At 38.3% G+C, this 21,637-nt stretch overlaps 1 protein-coding gene across 1 annotated transcript in view; it reads left to right on the forward strand.

Moving 5' to 3' along the window:
• The first annotated feature begins 7,172 nt into the window (after positions 1 to 7,172).
• The window catches only part of LOC149210566 (uncharacterized), a 56,217-nt gene continuing 41,752 nt past the window's right edge, over positions 7,173 to 21,637 (forward strand). The window contains exon 1 of the mRNA XM_089399000.1: positions 7,173 to 7,280. Coding sequence (XP_089255126.1) covers positions 7,173 to 7,280 — 108 coding nt within the window. The remainder of the gene's footprint in view (positions 7,281 to 21,637) is intronic.

Below are 21,637 nucleotides of genomic sequence, written 5' to 3' on the forward strand. Positions count from 1 at the left end.
TTCGATTTTCGAGGTGAGAAAGTAGTTTCTCCCAGTGGATATTTTTCCATGGTTTATCAGTCAGAGGGGTTCCTAAATATTTAGAAGGTAGGTTTTGCCTTTTTAACCCAAGGATAGCGGTGATATTTTTATGGATTGTTAAGTGAGTATTGAAAAAAAAATGGATGATTTGTCCAGATTAAGGTCCATTCCTGTAGCTTTACTGAAGAGATTGAGAATGGCTTTGAAACCTTGAGCTTCTAGAATAGTTGGGGGTCCATGGAGCATGATGTCATCCAAAAATTGTTGGTGAGTAGTGGTTGGGTAGGAAAGCACTGGTTGGAGGCCCTGTATTAATTTTTCCTCCTTCGCACTTTTGATGATGCGACTTAGGCCTTCAATCAAAATGAAAAAAAGGAAAGGGGAGATGGGATCCCCTTGGAAAATGCCTCTAGAGGGAGCAAAGGGGAAGGTGGGAGCTCCATTGACTAGGACAGAAAATCTAGGGGATTTGATTAGGGCTAGAATCCAGTTGATCCAGCGTTGAGAAAAGATGAAAGCTTCCAGAATGGATTCCAGATATCTCCAACTGACCTTATCATAGGCTTTTGAGAGGTCTAGCTATATGATCATACCTGCTGTTTTCGGGGACTGAAGAGTGTGAACCATTTCTTGAGCTAGCGGGACATTGTCCATGATTTTTCTTCCCTCCACATAGCCAGATTGCTCCTATGAGATTATCCAAGCAAGAATTGGCTTCAGTCTGTTGGCCATTACTTTGGAGATAATCTTGTAGAGAACGTTGCATAGAGTGATTGGTCAAAACTTTGAAGGAGTACTTGTTGCCTCCTCTTTGGGAATAAGGGCTATGAAGGTAGAATTAAGGGATTTAAGAATGGAAGAAGATTTCCAGGAATCTTCCACCACCTCCCACACTTCCATACGCATAGTTTCCCAACATGCTTTGTAAAAATCAATGGTGAAGCCATCTGGCCTTGGTGCCTTTCCACTGGGCATTTCTTTCACTGCTTCTTCCACCTCTTCCATGATAACAGGGTGGTATAAAGATTTATTCTGATCTTTGGTTATTAAGCTTGGAATGGAGGTCATGACCTCCCTTATTTCCTCTTCCTTGTTGGTGTCTGGTTCTATTGCGATTTGGCTAAAGTGATTAATGAGGAGGGAGGAGATTTCCTGATGAGTTTGGAAGGGAGTGCCTTGTTCATCCTTCAGTCGGGTGATTTGTTGGTGCATCTATAATCTATAGCTGAGTGATGGAAGAACTTGGTATTTTTCTCTCCTTCTTTGAGCCATTGAATGTGGGATTTTTGTCTCCATAGTATCTATCATTCCACTTCTACATGAGTTCTTGCTCTATGTGAATGGCATCCTGGATGATGTCCCCTTGGAGCCAGTTTGTGTGGATTTGAGCCAACTGTTCCTCCAGGGCCTGCTTGTCTTTGAAGATGTCACCGAAGACCTCTTGGTTCCAAGACCTTAGCCAAGATTTGAGGTGCTTTAGATTGGCTTGGAACCGGTACATTTTAGTGCCTCTGGTATCCATTGGCTCATGCCACTAGTGTTTAAATTTAGAAGTGAGTTTCAGATGACTTAACCAAAATTTATCAAACTTGAAGGGTCTGTTTTTCAGAGTGCCGAGGATGGCTGCGTCCATGGTGATGGGCCAATGATCAGAGCCTCTAGAAGGTATAATGTCCGATTCTACAGTTACCCCTTCAATGAGGATGGCTTCTGTTATAAGAAAGCGATCAAGTTTGGAGGCAATTTTCCTGTCTCCTCCCCTTTAGTTATTCCAGGTATAAGAACCATTTTTTGGGAGGATATCCTCAAGATTTTCTATTCTAATGAAACTGTTGAAAGCCTCTGCATCTCGATTAAGCATTCTGACCCCTCTTTTCTTCTCTATTAGCGAGGTTATCATGTTAAAATCTCCTCCATAAATCAGTTTAGCTGTGGGATATCTGTGCTGCAGTTTGGAGAGGCGATCTAGCATCACCGTTTGTCTTCTAGTCTTTGGGGACTGTAAATATTAGTATATAGGTAAGTGTCAGAATCCCCTATGATTTTCATTTCCAAGGAAATGAATGACGTAGAAGCCTCTGCAGTTAAGAGATGGAGGGCATGAGGATTCCATAGGGTGGCTAGGCCTCCCTCCATTCCATTCCCTTCCACTTCTATGTATTCCATTGTTTTGCCTAAATTTCTCCTTATCCCTCTCATTTTTTGGCTGGAGCATTTCATTTCTTGCAAAAAAATTATGTCAAGCTTTTCATTAGTGACCTTCTTTCTTAGAAGTCTTTGTTTCCTTTGGCTATTTAGCCCTCTTGCATTCCATGAAAGTATCTTCATAATTAAAAGAGTTTTTTAGGAGTGAAGTGTGAAAGCCTCAAGGGCTTTCATCTTACTTGAGTTTAGGAGCATCTGACCTAGATCTTGAAGAAATGCACTATCGTTAGGCTCCAAGCACTCTACAACCATGAAAAAGCATTACCGCAGGCTTAAACTAGGCATTGCACATCCACTATTACATCTGGCTCAAGGGCTTTCATCTTACCTGAGTTTAGGAGCATCTAACCTAGCTCTTGAAGAAATGCACTATCGTGAGGCTCCAAGCACTCTACAACCATGAAAACGCATTACTGCAGGCTTAAATTGGGCATTGCACAACCACTATTAGATGTGGCCAATCAATGGCCCAGATCTAGGTGGCTAATCGAAATCAGCCAAGCAGAGGGGACAGTTTAAAGGTGGGCTCATGACACCGCCGATCAATGGTCGTCGATGATCGGATCGACGGGTCGCATCAGTGGGAACATATTCTATATATCTATGTGTGTGTGTGTGTGTGTGTGTGTGTGTGTGTGTGTGTGTGTGTGTGTAAAGGGGCTCAGGCATTGAGCGATCAACGATTGCAATCGGATCACATCGTTGTATCGCATCCGCATAATACCATGGGGTGGGGCCTCCGCACATATGTGTGGGACACCCGAAGAGCCAGACCTGATGGACTTATAGTTGGGAATTCATATAGTTTGAGATCCACGCCCATGTAGTTTTAAATTTATTTTGGTATATTTTCATTATATAACGAAAATTACAAAGGGAGCTTGGCACCACCGATAGCGATAAAGCCCAGACCCGAAAGGATTCGGGAACGATATCATATAAAATTTCAAGTTTGTGGAGGGCTATTTTCAATGGCTTTTGGTGAATTTTCGTTGTATAAACGAAATACAAAGGGAAGCTGGGTTTGTAATATGCAATAAGACTCGGACCCGAAATGGTCTGGGAAGTGGAATATATGAAATTTGAATTCCGCCCAAAGCATTTTTCATGCATTTGTAGTGTTTTCGCATACTTCACAAAACAAGGAAAATATGTAGGGCAGGCTTCTTTGCGACTTTCCATGGCAATAAGGGCGGACCAAAGAGGATATAAACCATTTTTGAGGACTTTTTGAAGTCCGAAAAGGACATAGAATGGAGAGATTTATCAGTATGGTTGTGCTTTTTGTTTATAACAAAAACAATCACAATTCGTAGTTTAATGAGAAAACAAAGGCAAGTAGACCCTCTCCACTGCCCAGCAGAGACCGAGAGATAGGGACAGAGGCCTGAAAGTATCAATAGACAATGTAGCTCATCCATCAAACAACAGAATCATCATGGAGCCTCACTAGCACAGGAGAACTCCCATATAGTGCAACAAGCAGCCAAAATATCTGAAAGTTGTTATTCCGCTATTAGAAGGAGGAAAAACCTCCAATCCATGCTAGTCTTTAGGGAATCAAATAGTTAAGAGACAGAGGGGCATCAAATCAATTAATAATTCATATCAGGCAGATTAAAACTCCGAGCCTCTTAGAGCTCGGGAGCATTGTAAATAAGTTATAAATAGATGAAGACAAGATGTAATAGAGGTTCAACTTCTAGAGACTATTGTTACTTTGTTCCTTCAAGCTCTTCATCTTTATTCTAGAAATACAAACTTCTTTTGCCATCATATGTTCAAAATCCATGCTCTTTACTGTTCTATGCTTGCACTCGAACAATTTTTTCATGTTTCCTTTGTGTCTAAGGCCAGATAACTATTATCTTATCTATGCCTTGATAACTTAGACTTGCAAGCTTCTTTACTGCCTGTGGCTAACCATTCATATGTGGTCATATATGCATCTACCAATATAGTCAGTATCCTCTTTTACTACCTATAGCTAGTCATTCATTTATGTTTATGTATGGAATCTATTGATATAGTCAGTATTCTCCATTTATCCATTAAATATACAAATTATTGAGCATTATTGGTTTAAAGTCTTGTGTTGTTTAGGGTGTTCATGCATGCCTTGAGTGGGAATAGAGCTGAAATGGTCATTTGACTTGATCCAACCCATCATCCATTCCAATAGTTCTTAGAACAATATTGAAGATTACATGTTACCAAGCATCTCCAAGCTGCAACCTAGGAGAGTTTCTTGGAGTGATAACATAATTGGCGCCGCTAATGGGGAGAGGAAACTGAAGCTCAGCTTCCCTAGGAAACGACATAGATCCAGCTTTGATGATAGACAAAGTCTGGGCACATTTTTGGTTATAATCATCTATCTGGCGACTCTACTGGAGGCTGAACCTCTTGGCAACTCCACTTCATAAGTCTGGCTCAGTTTGTGTGGCATATTCAAAGAAATCCTCAAAAGCTACAAGTTGACCCAATACTTGACCCTGAGAAAAAATCGTCAAAGAGAGAAAGGTATCACAGAAAGGAGCATCAGGATTAGGTAAACCTAAACAATATTCTATATCTCTTCAAGAAAGGCTTGTAATATAACAAAAACATGTTGAGAGTATAGCATCTAATACTAACAGTGAAGAAAAAATCTCAGAGATTCATAAAGCTTCTTATTCTTTAGGTTCTCCTTTTTCTTTAAGCCCAAAGGAAACCTCACCTCCTATTCATCATACTCCTTTAATCCTGTTAGTCACTCCTCAGCCCTCTATCATTCAGACTACCAGTACTATTTTAGCCACCACAGCTATGGCAGGTCCATAAGCACCTACCAAAATGGAAAGAATTATAGCTGCTAGGTATGGACCCCTAATACTGCCCACTCCTTTGAATGCCATGCCTACTAGAGAATATTAGAAATATAGGCTTAAGTTCACTGGTACTGAAGGTGTTGCTGCTGAAAACATCTTGAGTCATTTTATAGCTATGTTAATAATCTCGATGTTAGTGAAGATGATGTGTGGATAAGACTCTTTGTCGAAAGCCTAGATGGAGAAGCTAGAAAATGGTTCAGAGAACTAACCCCAAGATCTATAGCAGATATTGAAGCTTTAGATGATGCATTCCTAAAGAATTGGGAGGGATAAGAAGGATCTCCTCTACTGCCACACTGATTTTGACAACTTAAGGAGAGAAAATGGTGAGTTGCTATCTGATTTTAATAAGAGTTTTAACTGTATGTACGACGAGATACCAGCTGAAGTAAAACCCACTACTACCTCTGCTAAACTCACCTATGCCAGTTCTTTTGATTCTGACTTCTGCCTACTGTTGAGGGAAAGGATATGTGCTACTTTGGCTAACATGCAGGATGCAACCTTGGAAGTGGAATCAAACATCATGGCTACAGAGAAGCTCAAGGGAAATCTTGATTGAAGAAGACATAGGGGCGAGTCTTCATCATCCTCTAATCCTAAGATAGATAAAATGACCAAAATGATAGAGTCATTAGCCTCTGAAATCTCCAAACTAAAGGTTGAGCAGCACCCGGGGAAATGGATAGATCCTAATACCTTTTCTTAGAAATCCAAATCCAAATCCATATAAAAGAACTAATGAGCAGTTGCAAATTTTGCAAAGAAACAAAGATACTAATGAAGACCAAAGGGTGAGGGCTCCTTTTCAAAATACAGTCATGGAAGAAGAGCAGTTTGAAGAAGAGAATGAGATCCATTGTCTGGAAGAAAAAGGTAATGCCTCCTTTTTTACCTCAGCTGCCTATGAAATTTCATTATTCAATGACCAGATTAACCAAGAATGGGATGGTGAAGCTGCTCTACAAACTGTAGGTCAAAAAAGATATGGTCTGAGGTCAAAGGTAAATAATGCCAAGGAAAATCCTGTCCAAAGAGTTGTTGTCCCTATAGTACAACCATCTAATAAGAACAAGAAACCATCAGTTAATCCCATTAACCTCAATGCTCCAGCTCATGAGGTAAGAGGTCTTGAAAAGTCCCCTTCTCCTTTTAATTTTCAATCAGAAATTTAGAACCTAAGAATACCTATGCCTTTGATTGAACTACTAAAGAATGAGTCCTTCAAAAGATCCATCCTTGAGGCCCTTGAGCCTAAAGCCATCCAAGCCTCCACTGACTGTGTGAATCTCCAAGATGACAAGCCAGTTGTTATTCTCAACCCAATGATTGAAAATTGTGAAGACAGATCCCCATCATTCTATCTCTCTGACTATTCATGATAAAGTCCTTCAAAACTACCTTCTAGACACTAGAGCTAGCCATAATCTAATTCCCAAGGTTGTCATGGATGAGCTGGGTCTGGACATTACCAAACCTTATCATGACCTATTCTCTTTTGACTCAAGAAAAGTGAAATGTCTGGGATTAATCAAAGACCTAGCCATAACTTTGTCTCATCTGCCCATGAAAAGCATGATGATGGATATTGTGGTAGCAGATGTACCCCTAAAGTTTGGCGTGTTACTTTCTAAAGGCTGGATCAAGAGACTAGGTGGATCATCACAAAATGATCTATCTTATGCTATTGTCCCAGTTTTCGAAGGTGAGAGCTAGAGATTATATAGAGAGGCACAATTGGTTTATATCATCAACGATGAGAAGAATCCCATTAATCATCCCATTTACGTTGTTGACACTGATTTTGGAGCATGCATTCTTAATTTTGAAGAATCTCAGTTGGCCTCCACATAGCTCAAGAAACCAGTTTTCCATATCGCAGAGGAAGAAAATCCACAGATTTGGGATATGTTTTTTGATGGGGCTTTCTCTAAAGAAGCTGTAGGGGTAGGCGTAGTCCTTATGTCCACAACATAGGAATATATTCATTTATCTTTCAAAATGACCTTTTAGGTCACAAACAACATCATAGAGTATGAATATTTGATTATGGGCTTGAGTGCTACTAAAGAAATGGGTGTCGAAGGCCTGAAAGTGTTTGGGGATGCAAACCTCACTATTCAGCAGGTAAATAAAACTTTCCAAGTTAAGAATCCAAGGCTGAAGGCATATAGAGATGAGGTATGGAGGCTCAATGACTCTTTCAATAATTTCAACATTTCTTATATTCCAAAAATGAAGAACCAACTTGCGGACTCCTTTGTTGTCTCTTCTAGCATGTTTATTCCTCCTCTGCCTCCTAAATTGACATATGAAGTTCAAGTAAAATGCAGATCGTCTTTGCCTGACAATATCAAATATTGGAGGGTTTTGAAGACGATGAGGAAATTAACAGGTTTTTGCAAGTCATTGGGGAATTTTTTGAAACACGCATCTATCAGGAAAACAAAACCATGGAAGAATGCGTCCAGTCCAAGCTGAAAAGAAAAATTGGCCAAAGAATCATCATCCAATTGCCCAAAAATCACATACCAAAAGATTGGTGCCTCTAGAGAGGCTTTTTGATCATAATGGCATGCCCTATAATGCGGCCAAAACAGAGAATGAGTCTGTTGTCTGTAAACATAATATAGGCAGCCTAGCCCATCCAAAAAACATAAATTTGTCCATGCATTTGTCCTCTGCCCAGAATTCCGAGTATTGCACCCTCATGAAGCAATTCACTGACATTTTTGCCTAGGAATACATCAATTTTTAAAACCTATGATGCAAACATCATTCAACATAAGATCCCACTAGAAAAGAACACCATACCTTTTAAGCAAAAATTAAGACCTAATAGCCCTCTCTTATTCCCTTTGATTGAGAAAGAAATCAAGAAGTTTTTGGATGCCAAAATCATAGTCCCCCTAAGGTATTCAAAGTGGATAGCCAACCTTCTGGTGGTAAGAAAGAAAAATGGAGAAATCAGGCTTTGTGTCAACTTCTGAAATCTGAACAAGTGCTCTAAAAAAGATAACCATATCGTGTCCAAGATGGAACACTTGCTGCAAATAATTTTGGGGCTAGAGTCATATCTTTCTTAGATGAATTTTCAGGTTACAATCAAATAGTTGTACACCCTGAAGATAAGGAAAACACCGCCTTCACCACTCCTTGGGGCACTTTCATGTACTCAAAGATGCCTTTCAAACTGATGAATGCTGGGGCTACTTTTCAGAGGGCCATGGACATAGCTTTTGTGGGAGAGAAGGACAAGTTTGTCCTTATTTATCTGGATGACATAACAGTCTTCTCCAGTAGCCACAAAGACCATTTACAACATTTAAAGGTCTTCCTAAAGTGCAGACAGTTTGGAATCTCAGTGAACCCAAAGAAGTCACAATTTGCTCTAGAAGAAGGCAAACTTATGGGACATATTGTTTCTGCTGAAGGTGTGAAGATTGATCCAACAAGGGTTCAATCCATTCAAACATTGTCCATCCCAAGGTTGAAAAAGGACATCCAATCCTTCCTGGGTAAGATTAACTTTGTAAGGAGGTTCATTCCACACTTTGCAGAGCTAGTAAAGATATCACTTCCATGCTAAAGAAAGGATAAGAAATAAAATGGGCAGCTGCTTCAAGAAGCTATCATGGAAGCTCCCACTCTAATTAGCCCATATTACACTAAGGTTTTTTGCATCTTCTCTTTTTCCTCTTATGATACACTTGCAACAGTTTGTTGCGGAAAAATGATGAAGGCATAGAGCACCCCGTGGCCTTTTTCAAAAAAACTCTAAGGGATGTTGAATTAAGGTATGAACTTATTGAAAAACAAGCTTATGCTCTCACTAAATCTTTGAAATAATTCAAAATTTATATTCCGCATTCCAAAGTAATTTCATATGTACCTTCAGCCTCAGAAAAATATATCTTAACTCAGCCAGATATTGATGGAAAGAGGGCAAAATGGATTGTAAAATTCATAGAATTTGACATAGAGGTGAAAACCACTAAGCTTGTCAAATCCCAGGGCTTGGCTAAGCTTATGGCTAAAGAAAATTGCAGCTTGTTAGATATAAATTGCATAGGTCTAAATTCAGATAATGAACAAACAAAGAAAACAGTAGAAGAGCAAAAGCAGAATCAGTCTTTGGCTGAAAATCTAGCCACATGTGAATGGTATTACAACATAGTTTATTTTTTGCAAAAGCTAGAAGTCCCTCTTGGGGTTAGTTCAAGTCAATCTCGTGCCATTAAACTCAGGTCAGCCAAATTTTGCATTAGTAAAAATATTCTCTATTGGAAAGATCCATCAGGAATCCTCTTGAGATGTCTAGATAAATAACAATCAGTAGAAGTCATACACCAGTTCCATTCTAGCATTTGTAGAGGGCATCATTATTGGAAAACCACAACTCACAAAATATCGAGGGCTGGATATTATTGGCCTACTCTGCTTTCTGATGTGTTTTCTTTTGTAAAATCTTGTGACAAGTGTCAAAGGTTTGCGGGAAGACAACATCTAAAATCTCTGCGCCTAAAGCCAGTACATGTCAATGGTCCTTTCCAGCAGTGGGGCTTAGAATTTATAGGTGAGATCAACCCACATTCCAGTGGCCAACACAAATGGATTTCAGTAGCATCGATTATTTCACCAAGTGGATTGAGGCTATGCCCATTAAGAATTCCAATCATCAGGTTATCATAAAATTATTGAATGAGAATATTTTCACTAGATTTGGTTGCCCAACCATACTAGTCACTGATAATGCAGTGGATTTCAAGGTAAAATAATTGATGGATGTGACTGAATCCATGGGCATTCAAGTGGTGCATTCTACCTCATATTATCCTCAAGGCAATGGCCTATCATAATCATCTAACAAAAGTCTAGTAAGGGTAATAAAAAAGTTGTTAGAGGAAAACAAAAAGAGTTGGGATTCCAAGTTGAAGTTTGCACTATGGGCTGATAGAGTTACCATCAAAAATTCCATTGGGAATTCTCCATTCAAACGGGTCTATGGTGCTGATGTTGTTTTCTGCATCCATCTCATTCTCCCTATGGCTAAGTTGTTGCAATAAGAACAAGATGAAGAGAATGATATGGTAAGATGAATGAATAACCTGGTTGAACTATATTAGATAAGAGAGTAGCTGGTTGAGAAATCAAAGGCTCATCAGAAGGCAACCAAAGAAACCTTTGACAGGAAGGCAAAAGTGGACAATTTCCAAGTTGGTGATTGGGTGCTTAAATGGTATGCATTTAGGGAAAATAGAGGTAATCATGGCAAGCTTGAATCCTTGTGGACAGGTCCTTTTGTCATCGCTCAAGTTTAGCACAAAAATACATTCATCCTGCACAATCTAGAAGGAGAAGATACTTTTGGTAGCCCAGTAAATGGGCAATTCTTGAAACTCTATTTCATTTAAGGCCTTAAATCCTTGGTATTGTAAATATGTTTTTCTTTCAGTTTTTATGTTTATGCTAAAAAGAATCCATTCCCAATGGAACACTAGAAGGAAGATTTAACTTTTGTTTTACAGGAAAGGCATTGATCTGAGATCCTTGAAACCTCATAGGGAGGATTTCATCCCCAGAAGGAGCCAATGTTAGCCTTGCTGGCAAAAGGCCCACAAATGGATCCATATAGGCTCTTGAAGTCTCCAAATTTGTTTAGAAACATGCCTATGGATCCATTAATGCCCTTGACATTTTCAATTTTGGCTCAAAGATCATCTAATGATCAAAATCGGCACAAGAGGAAAGCCCTTGGAAGGGCAGAAATGCACTATCGAGAGGCTCAAAGCACTCTAAAACCATGAAAAAGCATTATTGCAGGCTTAAATTGGGCATTGCACAGCCATCGTTAGACCTAGCCGATCAACCGCCCAGATCTAGGCGGCTAGTCGCGATCGGCCAAGCAGAGGGGACAGTTTAAAGGCAGCCTCATGACACTGCCGATCATTGATCACCGATGATCGGATCAGCAGGTTGCATCTGCGGGGAACATATGCTTGATTATATATATATATATATATATATATATATATATATATATATATATATATAAAGGGGCTCGGATATTGAGTGATCTACGATTGCGATCGGGTCGCATCACTGTATCGCATCAACATAATACCATGGGGCGAGGCCTCCACACATACATATGAGCGACCTGAAGAGCTGGACCTGACGACATTTTAGTTGGGAATTCATATAGTATGAGATCCGAGCCCATGCAATTTTAAATGTATTTTGGTATATTTTTGTTATATAATGAAAATTACAAAGGGAGCCTCGCATCGCTGATAGTGATAACGCTAGGACCCAAAACGATTCGGGAATGATATCATATAAAATTTCAAGTCCGCGGAGGGTCATTTTCAATGATGGTTGGTGTATTTTCGTTGTCTAAATTAAATACAAAGGGAAGTTGGGTTTTCAATATGCGATAAGATCGCCCAAAGCATTTTTCATGCATTTTTCAATGTTTTCGCATATTTCACAAAACAAGGAAAATACGCAAGGCAAGCTTCTTTGCGACTTGATGGAAACAAGGGTGGACCCGATAGGATATAAAACATTTTTTAGGACTTTTTAAAGTTAGAAAATGATAGAGAATGGCGGGATTTCTCAGTATGGTTTTGCTTTCTGTTTATAACAGAAATAGTCACAGTTCGCAGTTTAATGAGAAAACAAAGGCATGTAGACCCTTTCCACTATGGAACAAAGGCCAAAAAGCATCAATAGATAGCGCAACTCATCCATAAAACAATATAATCATCATGGAGCCTCTCTGGCATAGGAGAACTCCCAAACAGTGCAACAAGTAGTCAAAATATCTGAAAATTGTTATTCCTCTGTCAGAAGGAGGAAAAACCTCCAGGCCATGCTTGTCTTTATGGAATCAAACGATTAAGAGATAGAGGGGCATCGAATCAGTTAACAATGCATATCAGGTATATTAAAACTTCAAGCCTCTTAGAGCTCAGTGTTGGCATTATGCCATAGGATTGGCACTATGGCATAGGTATTGTCCTTGATGGAAACTCACTTGGCAAATGACTCAAATGACAATTTAGGCCTACAGGCTCTTAGAATAAAAGAAAAGGAGGTATACATAGGTTCTCATTGACCAAGCCGCGTATACATGTGGATTCACAGACTAAAAGGCGTGTATGCATATACATGCACTTTCATGCACAGAAAAGCGTGTACAGTTTGGAAAACTTGGTTTTGGTCCTTGGTATTTGGACCTATGGTTTTGGACCATGGTATCTCGTTTGAAGTGTTGAACCCAGGTATTGGTTCTAAGAGGTTTTGGACCATGGTATTGAGTGAAGCCTAAGACTATAAAAGGGGAAGGAGATCATTAGGAAAAGGCATTCAAGAATTGAATATCTTATGATGAGCAAGATCTAGAATACTGGTCATTGGGTTATGGTGCATAGCTAGATCTGAATCGAGGAGGAACCTGAGCGCTAGAAGAAGGATAAGTTCTATTGATGGGTAAAGATATCAAGGCTTGAAGAGAAGTATCTTTGTGTGATTTTGATCTGTTATATTTGGAACATGACTTGATCTATAAATATGATGATCTAGGTATAACTAATGTCTGAATAATTAAAAAGGGTAAATTATCTTTTATAGATCTGTATGCAGGTTCAACATAGAAAAGGCGCGTATACACGCTATTTTGGTAAGTCAAAACATCGTATACATATGTTTGCCTTAATATAGCAGCATATGCATGTAGGTTCTACATGTTGAAGTAGCGTGCGTCTCATAAAATATGTGTTAGCTACATCTGTTTATTACTACAGTGTTCTGGGTTTAGGATTGGTTTCTGGTTACTGTTACTGTATTTTGGTTACAATATTCAGAGAAGTAAGTGTTTGATTCAGTTTTTGGTTGGTGTAAAGGAGATTGGTTGACGCAGATATATTTGATGTTTGATTGATGTTATTGATGGATCCAGTCTGAAAATTTATGAAACGTGGTCCCTGGAAGAAAAGAGAAAGTTGTAGCGTTTTGTAGGTCAGCACCTACGTACTAGTACATCAGCTAATACAAGAGCTAAGGGGGTTGTAGCTCCCTTCTAGGAGAAGTTGGAGAATGAGAGAAGGTTGTAGCCTTCTGCAGGTAGAAGCCTGCATACTAGTATAAGACTGCACCAGTACAAAAATATTGTAAAAATAAGTTTCTAATTGAAAGAAGGTGGAGACAAATTGCAGCAGGTGGTTTTCACCCACATTGGGTTTCTACCTTATATCTTGTGTTCATGTGTGTGATTACCTGTAGTGTTTACTGCACTTGAATATTGTTTTATGGTTTTGATACACAGATTAAGGTCATCTAACTAAGTTATAAGTCTGTAAGATATACACAGTTTTCTATAAACACAGTTGCGTATATATGCAGGTTGAATTAACAAAAGTAGCGTATATCAATATGTTTATGGAAATGAAAAATTATTAAATTTCTAATACTGATTCACCCCCCTAGTATTATTTCCAACAATTGGAATTAGAGCAGGTCATTCAGAAGAAGCTTGATCGCTTGAAGGAAGATCTATCATCATAAGCAACTATGAAAAAGAGGCATCCATCAGGCCACCAATCTTCGATGGGACCAACTTCGTCTATTAGAAGGTAAGAACTACAGCCTATCTTCAATCTCTTGGAACAGAAGTTTGGGATATCGTGGAAGGAGGATACACATTTCTAGTAGCAACTCCTACAGATACAACAGGTAAAAAGCAGTATGAAACAAATGCAAAGGTTGTCAATACTCTATTGGGGAGTCTATCACAATCAAAATTCATCAAATTTATGCAGCTCAAAACTGCCAAAGAAATATGGGACAAGATCATTTTAAGCTATGAAGGAGATGATTAGGTAAAACGTGCAAAACTACAATCTCTCAGAATTGAATATGAAACTCTCAAAATGCACAATGATGAACATGTAGCTAATTATTTCCTACACATAGAGGAGATTGTTAATCACACGAAAAATTTGGGTGAAGAAATAAAAGAAGTTACTTTAGTTGAGAAGGTACTAAGATCCTTGTCTTCTAAGTTTGAATTAAAGGTTTCCGCCATAGAAGAAAAGTAGAATCTTTAGAGTATTACTATGTCACAGCTGCATGGAATCCTAAGTGCTTTCGAAATGGGAAAAGGGGGTCCATCTGACATGAGAGAAGTTGCATTCAAAGCTTTAGGAAAAGGTTACAATGAGTCAGGGCATACGTCAGAAGGAGAGGAAGAATCAAACTTTGTCAAGAACCTTCAACGAGGTTCTGGAAGATTCAAAGGTAAGCTACCTTTCAAATGCTTTGCTTGTGGAAGAGTTGGTCACTATCCAGCCAAATGTCCTCATAAATATAAGCTTGATAAAGGTAAGGAACCAGTTAAATGGAACAGAAAACAGAACGTAAGAAGAGTTATTATACACATGAAGACAACGATGGAGTTTCAAATAATGATGAAGATGAAGATGGTAATTATTATAGACTTTTGATGGCTTTTGAAGATGATGATTCTTGGATGTTATAGATGAAGATGATCTCTATGAAGAAATTTCTAAACTTAAAATCTATTTAGAAGAAAAGAGTATGATAAAAGATACCCTGACATTCCAACTTGCTGAAAGGGAAAAACACAATGAAAAGTTAGAATGTGAAATTGTGGGACTTAGAAAAGATATTGAGAAAACAAAAGCTCTTAATCTTAGATTCGCTAAAGGATCTAAAACTTTAAATGAGATTATCAAAGTGCATCGTTCTCCTCTAATCAAGATAGATCTTGGATATACTAAAGAAGCATCTCAAGCACATAAGCCATCCACCTCCAAAAGTTATCTTGATGCAGCAAGGAGAAGTGAACAGGTTGAAAATCGTCAACAAAGGCATAAAGTAGATCACCAAGTAAATTGGGGTCACTCTACTTCAAGGATGAATAGAAGCTACAACCAACTGCAGGTAAATACTTTTCAATTTGCCTTAAGAATAAATGTCAATGGAAACTACAATCACCTGGCCGATAGTTTTGATAATCGCAGGAATTTCTTTAATGGCCAATGTTTCTCATGTCATAAATTTGGACAAAAAGCTGCTCAATGTGTTGCCTACAAGACCATCATGACTAGAGAATCACAAAATCAAAGGAATGTGACTGGGATCATGAAGAGGACCTACAATAACTTTTCTGCTCTTGAAAATGAAATAGAATTCTCTATTTGTAACAACTTCGGTCATGAAGATTCTGAATGCAGGAGTCAGTTTCGGCAAACATCTCAGAAGGAGCAAGCTTCATTGGGTCCCAAGACATGGAGAAAGAAAGAACCGCAACCCGAAAGATGTGGTATATCCTTATATGTGGAAGGACAAGAAAATCAGTGGTACATCGACGGTGGATGCTCAAAACATATGACAGGTGATAAAGAAAAACTTTAGCCATATAGTGCCTTAGAAAAGGAAAGGAAGGTCTCATTTGGAAATGACACCCCTGCTCTCATAAAAGGTAAAGGCTCTATTCTTTTAAAAGAAAAGGTCAAAGCTGGAAATGTTATGTATGTTGATGGCTTAAAGCATAATCTATTGAGTGTTAGTCAAATGTGTGATCAAGGAAATGAGGTAGTATTTCGATCAAATGGATGTATTGCTCATGAGCTTGATACAGGAGAAATAGTGATCAAAGGCATAAGAACTCCAAATAATTTATACATACTCAAGGGAGGACAACAACAATGCTATCTAAGCAAAAATGATGAACACTAGCTATGGCACAGAATATTGGGGCATCTAAGCTTCCCTTAGATAAGGAAAGCATGCAAATATCAGTCTACTCGTGATCTTCCTAACATCAGAATTCCAGACAATACAATATGCAAATCATGTCAGTTTGGTAAGAAAACTAGAACTCACTTCCCTGAGAAGGAAGGATCAACTAGTAAGCCACTTGAACTTGTCTATACTAATTTATGTGGTCCATCAAGGAAAGATTCACCTTGAAGAGAAGAGTACTTTATATTTTTCATTGATGAATTTTCCAGGATGTGTTGGATAGGACTTCTGAAGCATAAAGATGAAGCTTTCGAAAAATTCAAAGCATTCAAAGCCTTGGTTGAAAATGAATCAGATCGCAAAATCAAATGCCTCAGGTCTGATTGAGGAGGGGAATTTCTCTCTGGTGAATTTTTCGACTTTTTTGAAGAACATGGAATAAGAAGGGAATTCTCTACTAGAAGGATTCCTCAGCAAAATGGAGTGGTGGAAAGGATGAACAGAATGGTTCAACAAATGGCTCGTGCTATGCTTGATGAGTTTGGAACTCATGCCACCTTCTGGGGTGAAGCTGCATTTGATGCCATTAGGATTCTCAACAAAACAAACGTCCAGGTAAACAACACTCAAACTCCTCATGAACTTTGGTATGGTAAGACTCCCACTGTAAAATACTTCAAAGTTTTTGGAAGCAAATGTTACATCAAAAGGACTGATGAAAAGCTTGGCAAATTCGAACCTAGAGCAGATGAAGGCATTCTCCTTGGTTACTCTTCCCAAAGTAAAGGATATAAGTGTTACAATAAAAGACTTGGTAAAATTGTTGAAAGTATTGATGTGGTGGTTGATGAAGTAGGAAACAATCCAAAGTAGGTAAAATCCGAATATTTTGAAGATGATGATGAGGACTATCCTTCAACATCAAATCAGACTAATGTTGAAGAAGAAACTTATGAGGCACTAGAAGAACAAATAAGGGTAGAATAAAAGACTCCATCTAGGTACGTCCATAACAACCATCTAGAGTTCAAATTTTGGGGCAGAAAGAGGCAGGTGTACAAACAAGAAGAACTATTACAAAAGCTTCAAGCTATATAGCATTGCTCTCCTCTGTCGAACCACGAAATATAAGTGAAGAATGCAAACATGAATGTTGGGTCGAGGCCATGAATGAAGAACTTGAGAAGATTGAAAAGAATAACACTTGGGAATTGGTTCCTAGATCTAATGATAAGAATGTCATAGGGACCAAATGGATATACAAAAACAAGCTGAATGAAAATGGAGATGTTATTAGAAACAAGGCCAGACTTGTTTGTAAAGGGTATGCTCAGCAAGAAGGTATAGACTTTGAAGAAACTTATGCACCAGTAGCTAGACTTGAAGCCATAAGAATGTTCCTTTCTCTTTCTAGCTTTCAGAAGTTCAAAGTATATCAAATGGATGTGAAATCTGGCTTTCTAAATGGAGACTTAGAAGAAGAAGTGTATGTTGAGAAACCAGATGGATTCATCCTTGGAAATGATCCAAAACTTGTATGCAAACTCAAAAAGGCTCCCTATGGTCTTAAACAGGATCCAAGGGCTTGGTATTATCATCTGGACAAATACCTCCATCAACGAGGTTTTTCAAAAGGATAAGCAGATAGCAATCTATTCATAAAAATTGATAATGATAAATTGCTAATACTTGTTGTGTATGTTGATGATATCATCTTTGGTAGCAATGAAGAAGGAATGAGTCCAAAGGGGGAGATTGTTGGGATTATGACACAGGATTGGCACTATGGCACAGGTATTGTCCTTGATGGCAACTCACTCGGCAAATCACTCAGATGAAAATTTAGGCTCACAAGCTCTTAGAATAAAGGAAAAGGAGGTATACACAAGTTCCCATTAACCAAGCTACGTATACACACGGATTCATAGACCAAAAGGCGCGTATGTGTATACACGCACTTTCATGCACAAAAAAGCCCATACAATTTGGAAAACTTGGTTTTGGTCCTTGGTATTTCAACCTATGGTTTTGGACCATGGTATCTCATCCGAAGTGTTGAACCCAGGTATTTGGACCGAGGTATTGGTTCTGACCATGGTATTGAGTAAGGCCTAAGACTATAAAAGGGGAAGGAGATCACTAGGCAAAGGCACTCAAGAATTGAATATCTTATGATGAGTAAGATCTAGAATACTGGTCATTGGGTTATGGTGCATAGCTGGATCTGAATCAAGGAGGAACCTGAGCGCTAAAAGAAGGATAAGTTCTATTTATGGGTCAGGATCTCAAGGCTTGAAGAGAAGTATCTTTGTGTGATTTTAATCTATTATATTTGGCGCATGACTTGATCTATAAATCTGATGATCTGGGTATAACTGATGTCTGAATAATTGAAAAGGGTAAATTATCTTTTATAGATCTGTACGCAGGTTCAGCATAGAAAAGGCGCGTATACATGCTGGTTCAGTAATTCAAAACGGCGTATACGCAGGTTTGCCTTAATATGGCAGCATATGCACGCAAGTTCTACATGTTGAAGTAGCGTATGTCTCATAAAATATGTGTTAGCTACTTCTATTTATTGATGCAGTGTTCTAGGTTTAGGATTGGTTTCTGGTTACTGTTACTGTATTCTGGTTACAGTATTCAGAGAAGTGAGTGTTTGATTCAGTTTTTGGTTGGTATAAAGGAGATTGGTTGATGCAGATATATTTGATATTTGATTGATTTTATTGATGGATCCAGTCTGAAAATTTATGAAACATGGTCCCTGGAAGAAAAGAGAAGGTTGTAGCCTTCTGTAGGTCAGCACCTACATACTAGTACATCAACTTGTACAAGAGCTAAGGGGGTTGTAGCTCTATTCTAGGAGAAATTGGAGAAAGAGAGAAGGTTGTAGCCTTCTACAGGTAGAAGCCTGCGTACTGGTATAAGACTGCACCAGTACAAAAATATTGTAAAAATAAGTTTCTAATTAAAAGAAGATAGAGACGAATTGCAACAGGTGGTTTTCACCCACATTGGGTTTCCACCTTATATCTTTTGTTCATATGTTTGATTGTGTGTACTATTTACTGCACTTGAATACTGTTTTATGGTTTTGATACACAAATTAAGATCAACGAACTAAATTATAAGTCTATAAGATATACACGTTTTTCTCTAAACACAGTTGCGTAAATCCGCAGGTTGAATTAACAGAAGTAGTGTATATCAATATGTTTATGGAAATGAAAAATTGTTAAATTTCTAATACTGATTCGCCCACCCCTCTCAATATTATTTCCAACACTCAAGAGCATTGTAAAAAAGCTATAAATAGCTGAAGACAAGATGTAATAGAGGTTCAACTTCTGGAGACTGTTTCTACTTTGTTCCTTCAAGCTCTTCATCTTTATTCTAGCAATACAAACTTCTTTTGCCATCATATGTTCAACATCCATGCTCTTTACTATTCTATGCTTGCACTTGAACAGTTTGTTCATGTTTCCTTTGTGTCTAAGGCCAGATAACTGTTATCGTATCTATTCTTTGATAACTTAGACTTGCAAGCTTCTTTGCTGCCTGTGGCTAACCATTCATATGTGGTCATATATGCACCTACCAATATAGTCACTATCCTCTTTTACTGCCTATAGCTAGTCATTCATTTATGTATGTAATTTGCTGATACAGTCAGTATTCTCCATCTATCCATTAAATCTACAAATTATTGAGCATTAGTGGTTTAAATCCTTGTGTTGTTGAGGGTGTTCATGCATGCCTTGAGTGGGAATAGAGTTGAAATGGTCATCTAACTTGATCCAAACCATCATCCATTCCAATAGTTCTTAGAACAATATTGAAGATTACATGTTACCAGGCATCTCCAAGCTGCAACCTAGGAGAGTTTTCTGGAGTACTAACAGACACCATGACAAAGTTTGGGGATTTTATCTCACAGTACCATGCTTGTCACTGCTACGTGACCAATAAACATCAATTGGAAGTTGTTGAGCTTGATTTATTTCAAACTCAAGCATGATTGTGTTTTGTCTTGTTAGGATATCTAGTTGGCTCTACCCTATTTTGTCTTATATGGGTACGAGTGTAATTTGTAATATTATTTGTAATTAATTTGCAAGTGGAATTTCAAGTGTCAATATTGGAATGTGAAGAGTGACCATGATCTAATGTAATGAGTTATTTTGTAAATAAGTTGAGGAGTCATAAGGGTAGTCCAAAATTCACAAAGGGGAGTTGAAGAGTCACCCCCTCTTGTTATAAATAGAACCTCATAACTCATGTAAGAGGTTTTTGGGATCCAAGATTTTGGCTAGGCTTAGGCTTAGAAAGAGTTTGGGATGTTTTGTGAGAGCCTTGGCCTCTCTGTAGCGTAGAGGGAGTATTCTTCTTTAGAGGATCAGGTGTTGTTGAATTCACGTTCTACTATTGGGGTTACTGGTTCATGAATGGTGTATGTATGATTGGAACTTTTAGTTTTAATAAAAGGTTAGATCCAACACATTTTCATGCATATGTTGTAAATGTAGTAGGACTATTTTTGTTATGTTTTCAATGTATGTTATTTAACTTACACTTATGCTTATGAACTATTTCGTTTTCATTGGGACAAATCTTGTTGAATGCATGTTGTTGTATTAATTCATCACAGTTAACTTGTGAACTATTTCACATATTATCTTGTGATGTCATTACGTTCATGTGTTTCTTTCAAGCTACGTACTATTGCAGGCTTCTAAATGGCTCACCTCTTTTTCCTTCGTGTGTTAGAACCTTCATGCATCACACTTAACTTTCTGTAAGGTTACACACTTTATCTCACCAAAGTTACCATACATCACTCTATGTGTATTCGCAGCCAAAGAATATCATTAACACCCACTGTTGTGGCTCCTACACCAAACGGTGTGAGGTCTAATTGGGACTTCATATTGGGGAGATCCCTTGAATGTTGGCGGGTCTAGTGTCATCAACACCTTGATCTTCCTATTAAGTCAATTTTAACCAGATGTTGAAGACATCCTTGAATATTTGATGGAGCACTATAGAAGTTCAATGGGGGCATCATTGAAACTTGTTGAAGACATATTTAGAGCAACGAAATTATTGGGAAATTTGGAAAGTGGCATGTCAAATATTTATAAATGTTTTGGGTTGTGTGTTAATTAGTTACTTAATTTTTTTTCTGAAACATGAGTAGGTAGAACTATGAATTTAATGGTGCTAGCTTGTGAGGGGTTTGTAAAAGGTGGTGAGTCTCCATTCGCCCCTTCTGTAAATTTGGTAGGTTGTGAATTAATTATTTGGATCTTTCTAGATGATTCAATGGTTTTAGGTTTACGACATGAACATGGAGTGTCATTTGGTGTGTCTTGTCATGCCTATTATTCTTTTGTCGGTCGTGGCTACCCAGTTTATCCTCTCTATGCTACAGTGATGCCTGATTATTTGGATCTTTATAGAAGATTCAATGGTTTTAGGTTTACGACGTGAACGTGGAGTGTCATTTGGTGTGTCTTGTCATGCCTATTATTTCTTTGCAGTTTGTGGCTACCCAGTTTGTCCTCTCTATACTATAGTGATGCCTCTTAGACAACACATGCGCTATAGAATGGGAGAAGGTAGCCATGTTTCTTCAAGATAGAGAAAAGTTGGACCCTTCACTTATGATTTTGCCACTACATATTTTAATCTCATTCCTCTAGATTTGGGAAAGTAAATTAGTGGGTTGGAATCTTCATATGGAATGGAACGAGAAGTTCATT

This window comes from Pinus tabuliformis, chromosome 1_2 (genome assembly GCF_031772625.1).
Source record: "Pinus tabuliformis cultivar Carrire ecotype Pingquan chromosome 1_2, CPIR1, whole genome shotgun sequence".
Taxonomy (NCBI): Eukaryota; Viridiplantae; Streptophyta; class Pinopsida; order Pinales; family Pinaceae; genus Pinus; species Pinus tabuliformis.